The 17,940-nt window shown below is 39.1% G+C and overlaps 1 protein-coding gene across 4 annotated transcripts in view; it reads right to left on the bottom strand.

Moving 5' to 3' along the window:
- Positions 1 to 17,940, bottom strand: part of CRACR2A (calcium release activated channel regulator 2A) — a 70,692-nt gene that overhangs the window by 36,129 nt on the left and 16,623 nt on the right. For all 4 annotated transcript variants that reach the window (XR_012837114.1, XR_012837113.1, XM_075762604.1 and 1 more), the window contains exons 3-5: positions 16,560 to 16,671; positions 10,037 to 10,205; positions 8,313 to 8,459 (exon numbers count right to left, since the gene is read on the bottom strand). Coding sequence is in view for 2 of the 4 variants with exons in the window: in XM_075762604.1 (XP_075618719.1) it covers positions 8,313 to 8,459; positions 10,037 to 10,205; positions 16,560 to 16,671 (428 nt within the window). In the remaining 2 variants the exon portion in view is untranslated. The remainder of the gene's footprint in view (positions 1 to 8,312; positions 8,460 to 10,036; positions 10,206 to 16,559; positions 16,672 to 17,940) is intronic.

Here is a 17,940-nt window from a genome sequence, read left to right as displayed (position 1 = left end):
CACATTATGAGCTAAGCCCCTGTCCTGGTTTTGGCTGAGAGAGTTAATTTTCTTTCTAGTTGCTGGTATAGTGCTGTGTTTTGGATTTAGTATGAGAACAATGTTGATAGCACACTGATGGTTTCAGTTGTGGCTAGGTAGTTGTAGCGTCTACACTAAGCAAGGACTTTTCAGCTTCCCACACTCTGCCAGGTGCACAAGAAGCTGGGAGAGCATAGCCAGGACAGCTGATCCTGACTGGCCAAAGGGATGTTCCATACCATATAGCATCATGCTCCAGATATAACAGGGAGCTAGCCGGGAGGTGGGATCGCTGCTTGGAAACAGACTGGGCGTTGGGTTGTTCTTCTGCAGGTGGTGAGCAATTGTATTTGTGCATCACTTGCTGCTGCTTATTATTATTATTATTAATTTGTTATCCTATTAAACTGTCTTTATCTCAACCCACAAGGTTTTTTTTTCCATTCTCCTCCCCATATCCTTGGGGGGAGGCGGGAGAGGGGTGAGCAAGTGGCTGTGTGGTGCTTAGTTATCTGCTGGAGTTAAACCATGACAGCCCCACATTTCTGCCTTAACACAAGACTCCAGAGAACGTTCTAGAGTTAAGAAAATAGGAATTTTTGTGCAGGAAAGATCACAGATTAAATTTTTATTTTGTTCTCATGGAAGGAAAGCTTCAACAGGTCAAAGGCTAATAAAGCTACACAACTGATGTTTCCATATAAAGCTGATGTTCATTGTGCAATTTTAATGACTACTAAATCTTAAGTTTAACAAACAGAGATTCCTAGTGACAATACTAACAATACCAGAGCCTAAGTTAGCCAGTTAAAAGTATTTTCACTGCAACTTCATTTTTTTCACCCTGGAACTGCATTGTTCACCATTCTAGAGCATTGAATGAGCTACTTCTATTATGTCTAAGATGTTTTAGTTAGAACAGACTTCTTGAAAGTCCTTCTTGAAAGCTACCTTACTGCCTCTCTAAGAGCTTTGCTGAAACAAATTTGAAAAGCCCAGCTGAGGAACAGAAATAAATATGCTTTGCACAAGTGCATGTGACTGTAGGAAAAAAGGACTAACAAAGCTCACTTTTCCCATAGAATATTGCAATTAATGTCACTGCAGTTTGATACATGAAGGATTACATTGAGCAGGTGCTTTAGTTCGGGCAGAAAAAAATTAACTGTTGAAAGGGAACAAGACAGCTGCTTTGTTCTGCTTCTATTCTATTCTTTTTTCATTAATCCAGAAACTGAAAAACAAAACTCACTTTGCATCAAACTCAGGAGACATCCTAGAAAGATTTTTATTAGAGATTAATAGGGCATTTATATAACACTACTGATATATTTCCCCACATTCCTCTTGTTAGAGCTGCTCCTCGAGCACTCTGCAGAATGCATGTTACAGATAAAGTACATAATCTCCTAGGGCATTCACATCAATAAGAGCAAGAGAAGGAATATACAGTAGAAAAAAAGCCATTAATTTTGTAAACTGGATAGCTACTATTTTGTTTTGTACATGATGCCCTACAGATTCTATGTTTTTACTTACTAAAGGTCTGATTCTCTTCTCAGTTAAAGCCCAGCAAATCATAAAGAAACTTCAAAAAATTTACCTAAGCTAACAGGAGTGAGAAACACCAGAAATAAGTCTTTTCCGCTTTTAACATCAGAACATTTGACATTGCCAGCTTGCTTTTTCAGTCACAGGTTAAAAAGGGGGGGGGGGGGGGGGCATTTTCTCAGGATTTACAGCAGCAATAAACAACCATCAAGTCACATCAATTTGAGAAAAATGATTGCTGTCACTTAGATTTTTGTAAACTCTGATTAGGTGAGAATAGCAGCCCAGAAAAGGGCCTCTTCATGTGACTGCAATGCTTCCAATAGTGTCAGAAAATGCAGAAGCCCTTTTTGCTGCCTTATTCCCCTTATAAACTCAGGTTCTATACTGATCTCAAATTTTACGTTCTTAAAACTAAGAAAATGCTTCCTAAGAAATTAGCACTTGTCAATGGAATAAAATTACACAAATTCATAAAGTATTAACAATTATCTAGGAAGGTATGGCAGAGATGCTAAGATCATATTTAAAAATACTGTATTCCTGCAGTGTAATGTGACTTTGATCAGGGCTAGACAGACTATGTACTGAAAACCCCTGTAACTTTGCACAGGCAGAACACATTGCCCAGCAGTTAGTGTTTCCATGGGAATGACAAAGATTTTCTTTGTTTCTGTGTGACAGGAAGAATAACTTTAGTCTCGTATTATTAAGCTCTTCATTTAGATATTTTGTTCCTTTTATGTGTTTAGAAGCAAAGGATATGGCAGCACCATCAAGAATACATCCAGCAGGTACCTCTGGACATAGGAATCTTTTTAGTTGGGTTTGGCACATAAGCACGTGCCATTTCTGCAGGCTGAATACTCCCCAAGCATTTAATTAATGGTTTGCCATTCTTAATTCTGATCAAATTAAACAGAAAGATAAAATAATAACCATTACAATCAAAAGTGTAACACAATTATACATAACATTAACTAACAAGCAGCAGAAGAAATAATACAATACATTAGGTGGCAAATACTCCCCACATGCAGTCAGAGGAAAAAATTAAAGCCATAAGGGCATATCACTGTGATGTGAAAAACACAAACTGTTTTGATTAAAATCTCTATTCCCTAGGATCATACCATCCAGTTTTACTCAATGCATAAATGTATAATTTCAGAAATATTTTATATTCTTTCTTTAGCCAGTAATGCTGTGGAATAAACAGAGACGGAGATGAAAGGGAGACAGTGCTGTTGTTAAGCACATCATTAACCAAAACAGAACAGAACGTGAGTTCACTAAGTTCATATGATAAGTTCAGGATCAACACACTCACAAGGGTTTAATTTCTGCCCATTCACGTGAATTGTTTGGGTTTCACAATTGCTGTTCATGCAGTTTGTTGTAATAGTTCTTTTTTCCCCTTAAAAATTACAGTGATTTCTGCACTTTGTGCACTAATCTTCTGAGATGATGATTCTCCTCTTCTTCCACTGAAGGTGGACTCTGACACTGTCCCATGCTAAGCTCAATTAGAATTCAGTTCATCCTTCCCTTCCCCTTTACCTTTATGTCTTCTCTGTTGAGAACTCTGTTGTTTGAAACACAGTCCACCTTTTTACTAGGTTTGTCTTTCAAATGCAAAGCACAGAGGCAGGCAGAGCTAATGGCAGTTGAAGATTTTACCTGCTATTAGAAAAAAAAGTCTCTTTCTGATTTGTTTTAAGCTTACTTCCTACCAGTCTTATTAAATGTCCCTTGGTTCTACTGCTAGGGATTTGAAGAATAACAGTTCCTCATTCAGCCTAGTCAGTGGTCCCATGGTTTTGTAAAGGTCTATCATATCCCACTCCAGCCTTTACGTCCTCACTCAAGAGATAAAATTTTAAAAATAACTCTCTCAGAATAGCTGTTCGATTCTTTTAACCACTGAGTTGCCATCCTCTGTACCTTTCTTCATTCCACTGCAGTCTTTTTATGTTGCAGAGACCAGAACTTCACTCAGTACTCAAGACGTGGGTGCACCAATATTCTATGTAGTGGCAAAACCATGCTTTGTCATGTTCTCAGTGCCCTTCCTGATCATGCATAGCATTTTACTGGGGTTTTTTTGGCTGCCATTGTACCCTGAACTGATTTCAGGAAGCTCTCTGCAATGACCTGAAGAGCTTTCTCCTATTTGAAGCTCAGCATCATATAAGCATGACAAATTATTTTATCTTCCTTACATTTATCTACAATGAAGTTCATCTACTGCTTTTTTGCCCACTCAGTATATCACCCTATTATTTAAAACCCACCACTGCTAGATTTAAGCAGCTAATTTAAAATTAGCACTTAAAATTAAATACAAATATCAAAAAATCAAGGAAAACTAACTTACTCTGGCAAACAAAAATTGTATCCGCTGTGTAGATGTCAAAAGCAAAATGGATGAATGCATGGAGCTACCAGTCCACACTTCCAGTGCACAGCTTCACTATTGCTGATTCCAGCACCAGACCAAATATGGTCTGATTTGGTTTGATACATTACTGTAGCAAAAATCTCTCACTTTGTTTAAATGAAAAGAAATAAAGAAGCAAATTACTGTTTTTGAAAGGAGAGGGTTCAAACCTCTTGTTTTTTTCATTTTGCCTTAAAATCTACAAATATAGGCAACAGTTCATCATCAGTTCCTTTACAATGATAGACACCAGTGAGGAGAACACCAGTTCTAGGATAAAAATGTGGCTGTTTCTTTTCTTTTCCTTAAAGTGTGTTCAGTTCTATGTAAAAACTCATCAGCAGTATTTTGGCTGTTGTTCTACTGAATCAGAATTACACATCACCTAAAAAGAGAAATGGGCTCATGGTTATATTGGCACAGAATATGTCTGATGCACTGATGGACCTCTTCTGTGAGTGTATCAGGAATATATTTGATATCTTGTTAGGAATCTTTGTGGAAACTCTTTAACTAAGGCATCATAGTGGTAGGTTTTAAGTTTCTTCTCCAACAACCATCTTAACTGCTAAAAATAAAATATAAAACTGTAGTGAGGTTAATATCTGACAAAATCAGAGTGGGTCAGTTTATCTGAAATACCAAAGTAGACTTATTACTAGAAAAAATTATGTCCTGTTACAAAGTAATAAAAATACTCACACACTAAGTGTGCACAGTGCCATAATTTACATGTCCAAAGGACAAAAATACTGGTATCTGTAAGAGGGTCAGCAGTAGACAGTACAATATGCAAATCTCTTCTCAAAGACTATTTAAAAGTTACCAACAGTTTTTCCTAGGGAAAAAAACTTACTTAGCATATAGAAGGTTTCTTTAAATATACATGCTCATGTATATATATATACACATATTTAAAAATAAATAAATAAATATATATATATATAAAAAAATTCTCAGGGAGATCAGCCCTATGCCTTTGAGTAACATCCAACAAAGTATCACAAATTTCCTCTATGCAGGATCATGCTGCATGTTATACATATGTATTATAAACTTATAAATAAGTTTACTGAGCTACAAGAACAGGTTTGTAAGAGACATGTTAACATTGGTATAGATGAAGTGTTAAAATGTTGATATGACTAGGCCTTTAGCCTGAGGATTAACTAACTGAACAGAGCATGAGAAACTACTGGGCATTATATAAGAAATTGCTGGACATAAAAAATAACAGCGAGAAACTGAAAACAGTTACAGATAGCACCCTGATGGATGGCTTTCACAGGTATTCTAGGAGTTAGAATAGCTACCTCATAGCTATCTGAAGGACAGTATTTGGCACCTTTTGGGGAGGAGAATCTTGCCCAGGAAAACAGCATCTAGATAACCACATCAGTAACACCATGTAAGGGCAAGATTACTTAGGGACCAATATCAGAAATATGAAATTTGCTTACAGATGTAGAAAAACTGAGACCAATGTCAAAAATAATATTTAGGGACAAATTTTTTTATTTATGAGGAAACAAGGATAGAGAAAAGGACCAAGGTGGATGTGAAGCAGGGCATAAGTGGCTTAGTCAGGTGTAAGCAATCTGATGGTTAGTATATTTGTCTGGTCAAGCCCTGTGTCCAGTTATCGCACACTATGCTATCTTCTTATTACATCCTTTTATCTAACTGTGTGAACTCAGTGTCTATTCTGTGTGGGTGTTATTCATTAGCATACTTCAAGCTGAACTAGCCAGTGAGGAGGAGATGATCTCCATCTGTAAAAACTCAAGGTCTGAGCTGATAACTGGAGGTAAAGGGACTAGGGTCTTGGTACGGGCATTAGATGGACTTAAAAAGCCTCATTCTAGTATCTGAAGGATCTGTGATTGTTAATGAGCGAGCAAATGAACACACTCTGGTAGCAATTCAATCCAGCTGAACCAGCCAGTGATTAGGAGACCCACATCCAGAGAGACCCAAGGTTTGAGTCAAAGAATGGGTAAGGGGCCCAGGGTGCAGGCAGGGACATTAGGTAGACTAAAGTCCACACTAATATGCAAAGGATCTGTGAAAGCAGGTTTGTTTCTGAATAAAGTAAGTGTGAGGGAGGGCTGCATGTGTGTATGTTTTCACTAATAAAATTCACTCCTGATAAACTGGGTGGGAGAAATAGGATCAGGCTGTCATCCTTCATGTTTGTATGAATGCTGCTTGTGGGCGCCAGTAGAGGCACTGCTTTCTAATTAGTATTAATCTGCACAGTCCCCCACCTGTGGTGTTTATGCATGTGCGTGTACTGAGAATATACGTTCAGCCCCACTACTAGCCGGACCTACAAATGGGAACAGCAGCAGCATACTGTATCTATTGAATGAGGACAGGAGGAAACTCGTGGCTCTCTGACCACAGGATTCAGGTTCATGACTGAAAATATGCATGTGTGAAAGCTCTAGAAGAAAAGACAAAAAATTAGGTATAGAAGAATGTAATGGTTTGACAGCATAGATTGGCAGGACATAAAGATCCCAGTACATGCACATGAAGCTTCACAGAGCATCCAGGTTAGAAAAAAAGGAACAACTTTAGACAAAAGTACAGCCTACATCCAGGAAAGGAGACAAAAGGCTGAGAGTAGACTGCATTATTGCCTAATGACTCACAGAGGTGAGTCAGCATGGAAAGATGAAAGATCACATTCCTTCTCAACTTCCAAAGGGTACTATGTCACCAGTCAAGAAGAACCAAGGAGATATGGTAAGACCTCAATAAGCAACATCCCTTATCTTCTGTGACCCCACAGTAAATCCTGGCCAGTCTATGCAGACACATGCATCTTAATGCTAATAAGTATGTGGGTATGAAAAAAAACCACAATTTTCCCCGCTCTGTATCATCTTGTCTTGAGCTTTGCTGTTATTTGTACATAGTTTAAAATGAGTTATTCATCCCCACTGTTTTCAAAGACAATATTACTCCTCTGCTAGTTCTGACTCCTTCCCGCAAACAAAACAACAATCTATGTATTGAAATTAGAGATGTTATCAGGAGCAACAGGAAGAAAAAATTAGCTAAAATCTGTTTTTACTACAAAGGCGTAAAAATCCAACGCATTTTTAAGGTAGAGATTTCACGTCAGTCAGAAACATCGGGTAATGCTAACATATTCTCCATGCACCTCTATGCTGATCACAGCTACTAAACAGAGAAATTTATTCATTCAGTTCCCAAAAAAACATTGACAAGAGTCTGACAAAAAAAAACCACTAAACCCAGTCAACAGGCCCCTCACCACACATGGTTATTAATAATCTCTAGTCTAAAATAGCGTAACTATCTCTACACTGTTTCCAACTGACTGGCTGGCTGAAGGCTAAGACCACACTTGCAGACTTAGATGAAAATACTGCTATCTTTATAAACCAATTATCTTTAATGACATTATGTTTTTAGTTTTTTCTTTCTTCAGAAACCTTGTCACATTCTTAGAATAGCCAGGAGAGTGCTGAACAAATGAAGTAAATATTCAACAATATATTTGCATTTATTACTCAATCTGTAAGAATCTGAAATTCAGAAGTGACACTTTATAATAAAAATACAGGGGAACTTCAACTATAAGCATCATTTTGCATTCTATTTAGATTTAGCATCACAATTTTTTCCCCTCTAGATAGCTACATATTAAAGGATGATCTACTAATTTTTAGTTCTTATATATTTGGTTTTATATATGCTTTTAATATATTTGTTTATATATACACATTGCATATGGTTTTATATATAAAACCAATACATATTGTTTACTATATTTCATATGTTTGGTTTATATATATTTGTTAACTTACATTTTCACTGGTATCAGTGCTTTGTGGTGCTTTAACATCTTAAACCTCTCATTTCTCTGGCAAGTTAAACCAAATTTATAGCTTTTCTGCCTGCAATGTTTGCAAAGCACACAGACAGTTTACCAAATTGCTGGTAAATCTGACTGTCCTCTGGAATCAGACTGATTAACTGGAAGTGAATTGCTTAATATTGTCTTAAAACTGCAATGCAATAATAGACATCTGCAAAAGAAGCTCAACAAAATCTGTTAACTGGAAGAGAAAAGCTAATTTCAGCCAGTTCTGCATTATAAATAATTTTACTAGTACTCTTCATGAGTAATAAAATTTTAAGTCGTGGGAACTCTTGTGATTACAGTCCTCAGGTCACTGAAATATCTTGTTTATTTCAAAACTTCAAATAGCAGGTAAGATAGTTGTAAAACTATACAAACAGTCCAACAAAGAGAAGTACTAACTTTTTCAGTGCACATTCCAACTCGTTCTTTTCATTATCTGCTTCTTGGAGCTGGGAAAAAATTCTGACGAGGAACTCTTCAAAATTGGAAAGTAAATGAGGTTCATCTTTTCTCAGCTGCAACCAAAGTTGCTTCACATCACTCTCACTGAAAGAAGAGATCACAAAGGATTCATTAAGAGAGAACTTTTCTCAGGCTGCAATGAATGTTCACAGCATTCTAGTGGATGGAGGCTTCAGAGCACCGCTAGTCAGAATACAAGGCTTATTAAAACCAAGGGCTACTCAAGCAGTGCCAGATTTGAAAAGGATGAGGTGGGTGGGAAATGATGGAAATTGCATTTATTAAAAAAAAAAAAAAGGCATCATAAAGTTTGGCCATACACGAGTGCAGAGAATCATGGGAACTGCTTGTTTAGTGGGTGCCTTGCCAGACACTTCATCTAAACAGGAATGGATAACAAAGGAGATGGATGAGATACACTGTACCATCCCATCACTTCTATTAGAAGTTCCCACGAATCTAATGGGGAGGGGGCAGTGGGAAAGCTAATCAAAACCACATTCCTCATGAAAAATGAATGAGACTCACTCTCCTAAGTTACTTGTCTAAGTTAGCAAATTGCATTTGTACTGTCTTCTTTAATTTTCAACCCATTTTAATTGCACAGTGGGACCGCTACAAAAATCATAACATGACATCTTGAAAATTTTGATTTAAAGATTTACCAAGAAAATGTTTTGTTTCCAAATCTGTTCAGCAGATACTGGGAAAAAAGATGTTCTACTGTGAATGATAAAGGGTTTTTTTAATACTTTGCCAAAATTCTCCTGAACAACTTCTTTTGTTTGTTTCTTCCTGACTCATTCTCTTCCAGGCACATTGTAAGCCTGAACCTAGCCAGCAAAGAGTACTATATTTAAAGAACAAAACGAGGATAAGGATAGAAAAAGTTGGTGATAAAAATGTCTTCATAATGAAAGCCTTTCAGGATGACTGACAATCAACTCTTTCCTGTAACAGGCAGTCAGGTAAGAGAAGCACTGATGAGCACTTTTATTTCATGGTAAGGATCACTGATGCATTTCTTAAAGATTCCTACTATCTGTCCAGATTCTCTCCCATTTCTGCCCCGTGCTTTTATTGATCTGGAACATTCATTGTGATTGACCAATGAATGTCAGGTGAACACAAGAAACTCTTAGAGCACTTTTTGTGTTCTGTGTTTCAGAGTGAGTCATCCTGGTCCTGGAAGAGGTAGTGTTATCAGAGCAATCGCAACATGCCCTTATGCATGGAGGGAAGAAAAAGCAGAAAAAGGGGAGAAAACATTCTTTCCTATGGTTAACTGGGGCACTTTAAACATAGCCCTTGCTAAAAAAGCAGTCATCGGGCATTGTTTGATTGAAAATCAGTGGCATCTGTGGATTACATGCTAGTAATTATCTGTTCAAAACCCATGGTACATCAGTGTGTTAATGGTATAGCTTTCCTATGGCACAAACATACGTTTCATATGCCTGGAGTACAATAGCTTTGCTCTTGGAATTTTGATTGAATGGCATTTTATCTTCTCTGACAACCAAGAAAATTAATTTTCAAAGAATCACTGTGTTATTGAGCAGCCTTGGTTCTTGTCATTCATCTTGGATTCCATTAAAATCAAACCTAGAGCTGAATCATAAAAGATCATACAATCCATTAGTATTGCAGTGAAGACTCACTCATCCAAAACCTTTTTAGCTCCAAGCCGATCCATCAGATTTGAGAACTGGAATTCTTCATCCTCATCATCACTCACAGTCTCTTCACATTTAACTAGGCAGGCTGTTTCACCTTCTGATTGCTGCATCATCTCATTATTCAAAGCAATCTGCCCCAAAAGAAACTGGCCTAAGAATTAGAAATTACACACGTTAGCATTTTCAGAATTTACTATCAGAAGCAATGTCACTGAAGAGCAACTTACTAAAGATCAAATTTTACAGTAAATATAATTTGTGACGGAAACACCTACACTTGTTTACAAGAAAAGGGAGTCTAAAGAAACAACAAAAGGATGAGGCATGGCAAGAGCCTCGAGTTCTATGCCTGACTTTGTCCCCAGTTTAATGTCTAACCTTCAGTAAATCACTCACCTCAAAATTCAGAAACATACTGAAAAAAAACAGACCTCCATAAAACAAAAGACATAAATTGCAGTAATAAGCACTTTATAAATGTTGTGGCCTTATTTATGCTTAAATAGAAGTTACGAATCTAAAATAACCACAACACTGCTACTGATAAAATGTACCCCCTATTTTAACATTCTTTTTAGCACATGACCAAAGACACCATGCAGGTTTTGGCTGGGGTAGAGTTCATAGTAGCTAGTACAGGGCTTTGTTTTGGATTTGTTCTGAAAACAGTGTTGATAACACAGGGATGTTTTTGTTATTGCTGAGCAGTGCTTACACAGAGCCAAGGCCTTTTCTGCTTCTCACACCACCCCGCCAGTGATTAGGCTGGGGGGTGCACAAGGAGTTGGGAGGGGACACAGCTGGGAAAGCTGACCCCAACTGATCAAACGGATATCCCATACCGCATAATGTCATGCTTCACTTATAACTGGGGAAGCTATCTGGGAGGTGGGATCGTAGCTCAGAAACTAGCTGAGCATTGGGTTTGGGTGGTGAGAAATTGTGCTGTGCATCACTTGGTTTATATGTTCTATTATTATTATCATCATCTTCCTCTCAGTCCTATTAAACTGTCTTTATCTCAACCCATGAGTTTTACTTTTTTTTTCCCCCTTTTCAATTCTCTCTCCCATCCCACTGAGGGGTAGAGGGAGGTGAGGGAAAGGCCGTGTGGTTGTTTTAGCTGCCAATCAGGTTAAACTACAACACGTACCTCAAATTCCTGTACAAACTTCCTATAGACAGTGACATTTTATTAACACTTATTTCCCTCCATTTGACTCACATGCATTTTAATTCCTCTAAACTTGACCCCACAGCAGTTTCTTACATCTATTTGGGATATTTCTATTAATAACAAAAGGACTGGATCATGGAGACCTGGTGGGAAGGCTCCCATGACTGGAGTGTTGCAATGGAGAGATACAGGCACTTTAGGAAGGACAGGAAGGGAAGACAAAGAGGGGGAGTTGCCCTTTACATGACAGACCAGCTAGAGTGCATGGCTATGTGTGGGGACAGAAGAGGAGCTGATGGAGGGCTTATGGGTTAGGATTAAAAGAGAGGACAGACAAAGGGAACATTATAGTAGGTGTCTGCTATAGGCCACCCAACCAGGAAGAACAAGTGGATGAGGCCTTCTACAGACAGATAGGAACAGCCTCACATTTGCAGGCGCTGGACCTCATGGGGGATTTCAATCACCCTGATATCTGTTGGAGGGACAATGCAGCAGGACATAAGCAAACCAGGAGTGCACCGATGATAACTTCCTCCTCCAAGTGACAGAAGAGCCAATGAGAAGAGGTGCTCTGCTAGACCTCATACCCACCAACAAGGAGGGTGTCATTGGGCATGTGAAAGTCAAAAGAAAGCCTTAGCTGCAGTGACCATGAGATGGTGGAGATCAGGATCCGGAGGGCAGGGAGGAGGGTGAAAAGCAAGTTCATAACCCTGGACTTCAGGAGAGCAGATTTTGGCCTCTTCAGGGATCTGCTTGGAAGAGTCCCTTGCGATAAGGCCATAGAGAGAAGAGGAGCCCAAGAAAGCTAGTTAATATTCAGCGATCACCTCCTTCAAGCTCAAGAGAGCTCCATCCCAATGAATAAAGAGCCAGGCAAAAATGCTAGCAGGCCTTCGTGGATGAACACGTTGCTCCTAGCCAAACTCAAGTATTAAAAAAAAAAAAAAAAAAAAAAGCACACAGAGGGTGGAAGCAAGGATGGGTACCTGGTAGGAATACAGAAATCTTGTCTGGACTTGCAGGAATGAAATTAGGAAAGCTGAAGACCAAATGGAATTGCATCTGGACAGGGATGTTTGGGGAAAAAAAAAAAAAAAAAAAAAAAACCACACCAAAAATAAAACAACAAAAAACCCCACCAAAACAACAAAACAGAAGGGCTTCTATAAGTACATAGGAGACAAAAGGAAGACCAGGAAAAATGTGTCCTTCAATGAGCTAAGGGACTTGGTTACACAGGACATGGAAAAGACAGAAGTACTGAATGCCTTCTTTGCCTCAGTCTTTACTAGCAAGACTGGCCTTCAGGAATCCCAGGTTCCAGAGACCAGAGGGAAAAGATGGATCAAGGAAGATGTACACGTGGTGGTAGATGATCAATCAGGTCAGGGAATATTTAAGTAAACTGGACATATGTAAGTCCATGGGCCCTGTTGGGATACACCCAGGAGTACTGAGGGAGCTGGCCTCACTGTGAGGCCACTCTTCATAATCTTAGATCAGTCATGGGAACTGGGAGAAGTGACAGAAGACTGGAGGAAAGCAAATGTCACCCTGATCTTCGAGAAGAACAAGAAAGAGGATGCAGGGAACCACTGGCTAGTCAGCCTTACCTCAATTCCTGGGAATGTGATGGAATCTTGGAAACCATTTCCAGACACATAAAATGAGAAAACCATCAGGAATAGTCAGCATGGATTCACCAAGGGGAAGTTATGCTTGATCAACTTGATAAACTTCTATGACGAAATGACTGGCCTAGTAGATCAGGGGAGAGTGGTAGATATTGTCTACCTGGACGTCAGTACGGCCTCCAACAAGACCCTTATAGAGAAGCTCTTGATGTACAGGCTGGATGAGCATTCATTGAGGTGGACTGAAAAGTGGTTGAATAGCTGGGCCAAGAGGTTGGTGATCAGTGGTGCAAAGTCTAGTTGGAGGTCAGTGACTAGGATGTACTCCAAGGATATTTACTGGGTGCAGTTTGGTTTAATATCTTCATTGATGGCCTGGGTAATGGGGCAGAGTGCACCCTCAGCAAGTTTTCAGATGACACCAAACTGGGAGGACTGGCTGATACAATAGAGGGTTGTGCGGCCATCCAGAGTGACCTCGGCAGTATGGAGAAATGGGTTGACAGGAACCTTATGAAGTTCAACAGGGGTAAATGCAAAGTCCTGCACCTGAGGAGGAACAACCCCAGGCACCAATATATGCTGCGGGCCACCCAGTTGGAAAGCAGCTTGGCAGAAAAGGACCTGGGGATCCTGGGGCACACCACGTTTAACAGGACCCAGCAATGTGCCCTTATTGCAAAGAAGGCTAATGATATCCTCAGCTGACAGAGTATTGGCAGCAGGTTGAGGAAAGTGATCCTTTCCCTTTATTCAGCACCGGAGAGGCCACACTTGGGAGTTCTGTGTCCAGTTCTGGGCTCCTCAGTACAAGAGAGACATGGACATACTGGAGAGAGTCCAACAAAGAGCCACAAAGATCTCATATGAGGCAAGGTTGAGAGGGCTGGGACTGTTTAGCTTAAAGAAGAGAAGGCTCAGGGATATAATCAATGTATATAAATACCTGAAGGGAGAGTGCAAAGAGGACAGAGCCAGGCTTTTTTCAGTTGTGCCCAGTGACAGGACCAGAGGCAATGGGCACAAACTGAAACACAGGAGGTTCCATCTGAGTATTAGGAAACACTGTGAGGGTAACCAAGCACTGTCACAGGTTTCCCAGGGAGGTTGCGGAGTCTCTGTCTTGGAGATATTCAAAAGCCATCTGGACATAGCCCTGGGCAACTGGCTTGAGGTGGTCCTGCTTGAGGGGGGAGTTTGGACCAGATGATCTCCAGAGGTCCCTTCCAACCTCAACCATTCTGTAATTCTGTGAGTCAGATACTCCTGGCTATTGGCACAATATCATAGTCATGAGAGACTTTCATGAAAATCTTTAGACTTTCTCAACAATTTTTCACTAGCCAACAACACATGATTTTACCTTGTATTTGCACTCGTAAATGTTGAGAACACTATAGGAGAATTGCTTATAAGAAATAAGCATGGATTGACAGATGAGTTGATTCAGTCTAAATTAAACATGAGGCTAAGCAAGAATAGATATTACTGAAGTCAACTGGTCTGAAAGGTTCAAGTAAATTAAAAAAACAGGTGAAGCTTGAAACTATCCTAGAATTGGAGATTAAAAAAGGATATATAGAGAGAAGAGAGCCAAAAATACTCAGACCAGCAAGGAATACTAAAACAAACAGCTACAGGCTTTTTAGCTACATCCATAAAAAGAAAGGAATAAAGAAATAGAGTAGTTGTACAGTGAGGATGCAGAAGTGAAACTGCCACAGGAATAATCAATGCACTTGTACTCAGTTAGGGAAGACCAGACACATTCCATCAAATTCTAAATGTGCCAGTTATTTTATTGAACATCTACAAGTCAGAATTCTTAAGGAATCTAGGTAAAAAGGGTACTGTGATTTTCTGCAGAGGATCTTTGGTTATATTCTAAATTCTAGTACAGAAGTTACCATAGACTCAAGGAAACAGAAATACTGGTGTGGTTTTTGGTTTTGTTAATCCTCTCTCGCATTTTTTCTCATAGCACCCAGCAGAGCATGCTGACGACAGAGACAACAGAATATGTTGCAAAGAGAGGTTACAGTAAATTTTGGATTTGTCACCATGTAGAAATATGAACAGGATTCTCCCATACTAATTGGTGCAGTATAAGTTTTATCCAGATACTACTTTGCTTTGTCCATTCTCTAGTTTTCCAAGACAGCCTTTATCTCGTACAGCTTCTGCTTCTACTAGGAACACCATCATCATCACATAGCCAAATGTATGACTACCTAGCCTGGATCCCTAGAAAGTCCAAATGTATGACTACCTAGCCTGGATCCCTAGAAAGTATCTGTCAATCCTGTGTAGCAGGTTAAAATGTAGCATGCTTTACACTGTCTATCCTAATATTTTATGTTAATCCTATACATAGGTGCTGTTGAAGGCAGCACCTTGTCTGTGGCAGTCTGTGTAGCCTACTGTGTTCATGTCGTTTGCGTGCCTGTGTGTGCGCATGTGTGGGTGTCTCTGGGACACACATTTAACTTCACTACCAGTTGAACCTGCAAACAGGGAAGCAGCAGCCACATCCATCTGGGTCTCTGGTCCTGGCTCCAGCAGCTGGGCAGGAGGAATCCCTACACTCTAGAGCTGCTGCAGATGGCAAACCACTTACAACACCCTTAACAGAAAATTTTGGTTTTGCTGGGACTAATTATGAAGATAATCTTCGTTTAACTAAGAAATAGATATAATTTACTTATGAAAAGTGAACCAGCAATACATTATTTAATTTTTAAATAATGGTAATTTGCAGATTAAAGCATATTCTTTAAGATACTTGACTTGGCTCTAAAATGGGAAAGGTGGGACATGACAATTAAAATTTCATAGGACTGATGATTTGCAAACAAAAATAAAGGTCCTATTTGCTAGGCCTACATATTGTATTTAAATGGAGATTGAATGTTACAATTCACACATAGAAGAGATTCAGTTTTCTAGAGAAAATGCTTAAACCTGATGCTTATAGTCAGCAGAGCTAAAATTTAAGTACAAAATTGATTCTGCATAAACAACCAGAGTCCAAATAACTAACATTGTCATCTTAACTGGAACCTCACAGCTGGGGAGAAAACAACCGTTTCACAAACACAGAACATGACAGTAAGAGTGCTGTTGCAAAACAGGCAGTTACAAAGAACTTAGCAGCTCCCATCACGCAGTAATAATTGCCTCATTCTGTTTTGTTTTGAAATAAAGTAACACCACTTGAAGAATTAAACTGTTGTAGAAAGCATTCCCACAGCTGTAAGGACAATGGTATTAACACATTTTCAACATTGCTCTACATTAATCTTAGAGATAATCTTAATTATCTCTCAACTCTTATGACCTGATATGAAATAAAACATTTCCCTCCCCGCCCGTCCCCAAGGGAAATTTTCCAAAATTTGTTCATAGATTTGCTGCATGGTTTAAAACAGGTATAATTCAGATGGCTACATCATGTGTCTCATTGTGCCACGGCTTGCCATTTTACACAGGAGAGAAAGACCCTGGAGCACTTTGTCTAATTATTTGATCACTTTTTCATCTGCTACATTTATCTGCTATATCTAGGGAATAGTCTGGCTCCCTGTGTGCATCATTAAGTACACTGTTAAGATAAAATGCTTCTTCATTGATATGGAGAGTATAGAATACGAATAAAGCTTTATAAAGGAGACTTGCTTTCCAAACTCACCGAATCCTGTGGTGAACTCCTTTGGGGTAAGTGAGCCATTGCCATCAGCATCCAATGTAACAAAAACTTTTTCAAGCTCTTCCAGGCTAAGAGGTAACTCAGGATGCAGTCTCTGGAATGACAAAACATGCAGCAACCTTACCCAGTACTACAGGATGAGAGGAAGACTAGATTTTACAGAACATCCATAATACAGAAGGATAGGTCCTTTTGTTTCCCAGAGTGAAAATTCAAATACATCACAGAGCAAAACAACATCAACTGAGGGAGAGTTGCTTTTATGACTTCATTGTTTGCCTTTATGAATCCTTTATGACGAAGCAGTGAGAACAATCTCCTTGTGACACAGATTCCAATCACACAGGGAAGAGGTAGAACTTAAGGTGGAGTCTCAGCATCCTGGTGACATGGCTTGATTATCTTGGTGAAATGTCTTAATTATCACGCAACTGGACAAACTTGCCAGCAGAACTGTATGCCTAAATCCTTCCACGTCATGAGGTCAAGCAAGAGACTCTCTAAACAAGAACATTATAGACAGTATACTATCCTAATTAAAGCTGCTTTAAAAAGTGTAAATAAACAAGTAAAACAAAACTAAGAAAGCTGCATGGTCCAAGGAGCAAATCTGCTGCTCCTGTAATGAGTTAAATGTAGTTCATGACTGCCTACTTCTGAAATGCAGCATGCTCACACCAAAAAGACAAAACTTCATGAAACCAGCTCCAAAAAAAAAAAATCACTTATTTTTTCCTGAGAATCTAAAGACAGACAAAAAAGAAAAAAGCCACAATATTTTCTTTAAATCTGGCCCTAATGGTTTTACTGTAATTCTTTTAACAGTACAGAGAGATTCCCAGAAACAGGAGGAAAGTGGAGTGGCAAACAGCTACAATAGCAAAGATTTCCACTGGGAGAAGCACTAGGAAGAGTAAAACCTTTCCTCAGCTTGGGAAGCAGTATAAATATACACTGGTGAAATCCTCTGCTTTATTAATTCATATTTTAATCCCTTCCCTGAATTTCTATTGTATATACAACATACTAAAATTACAAGCTAACAGGTTAATAAAGTTCATCAGAACAAAAGTGCCAACCTGTTCCACTGTGGGGAAGGGATTTAGGGCCAAAGAAAGTCTCTTATGCAATTCCAGAACAACAGAAACCACTATTTGTAAGGCTCTGATAACAAGTGAATGTCACAAACACCCGTCTTGACACAAGCCAGGATAAACTGGTAACGAGGGAATGTCGACCAAGAACAGAACCTGCGGAGGCAGGATATCATCTTGTGAGCCCACTCCCCTACTCCTGAAGCATACAGACAAAGACCATCTGTCTTCTGCATGTGCATGCCTGCGAAGGATCATTACTTGGTCAA

This window comes from Balearica regulorum, chromosome 1 (genome assembly GCF_011004875.1).
Source record: "Balearica regulorum gibbericeps isolate bBalReg1 chromosome 1, bBalReg1.pri, whole genome shotgun sequence".
NCBI classification, from domain to species: Eukaryota; Metazoa; Chordata; class Aves; order Gruiformes; family Gruidae; genus Balearica; species Balearica regulorum.
This window is presented reverse-complemented; position numbering and strand designations above follow the sequence as displayed.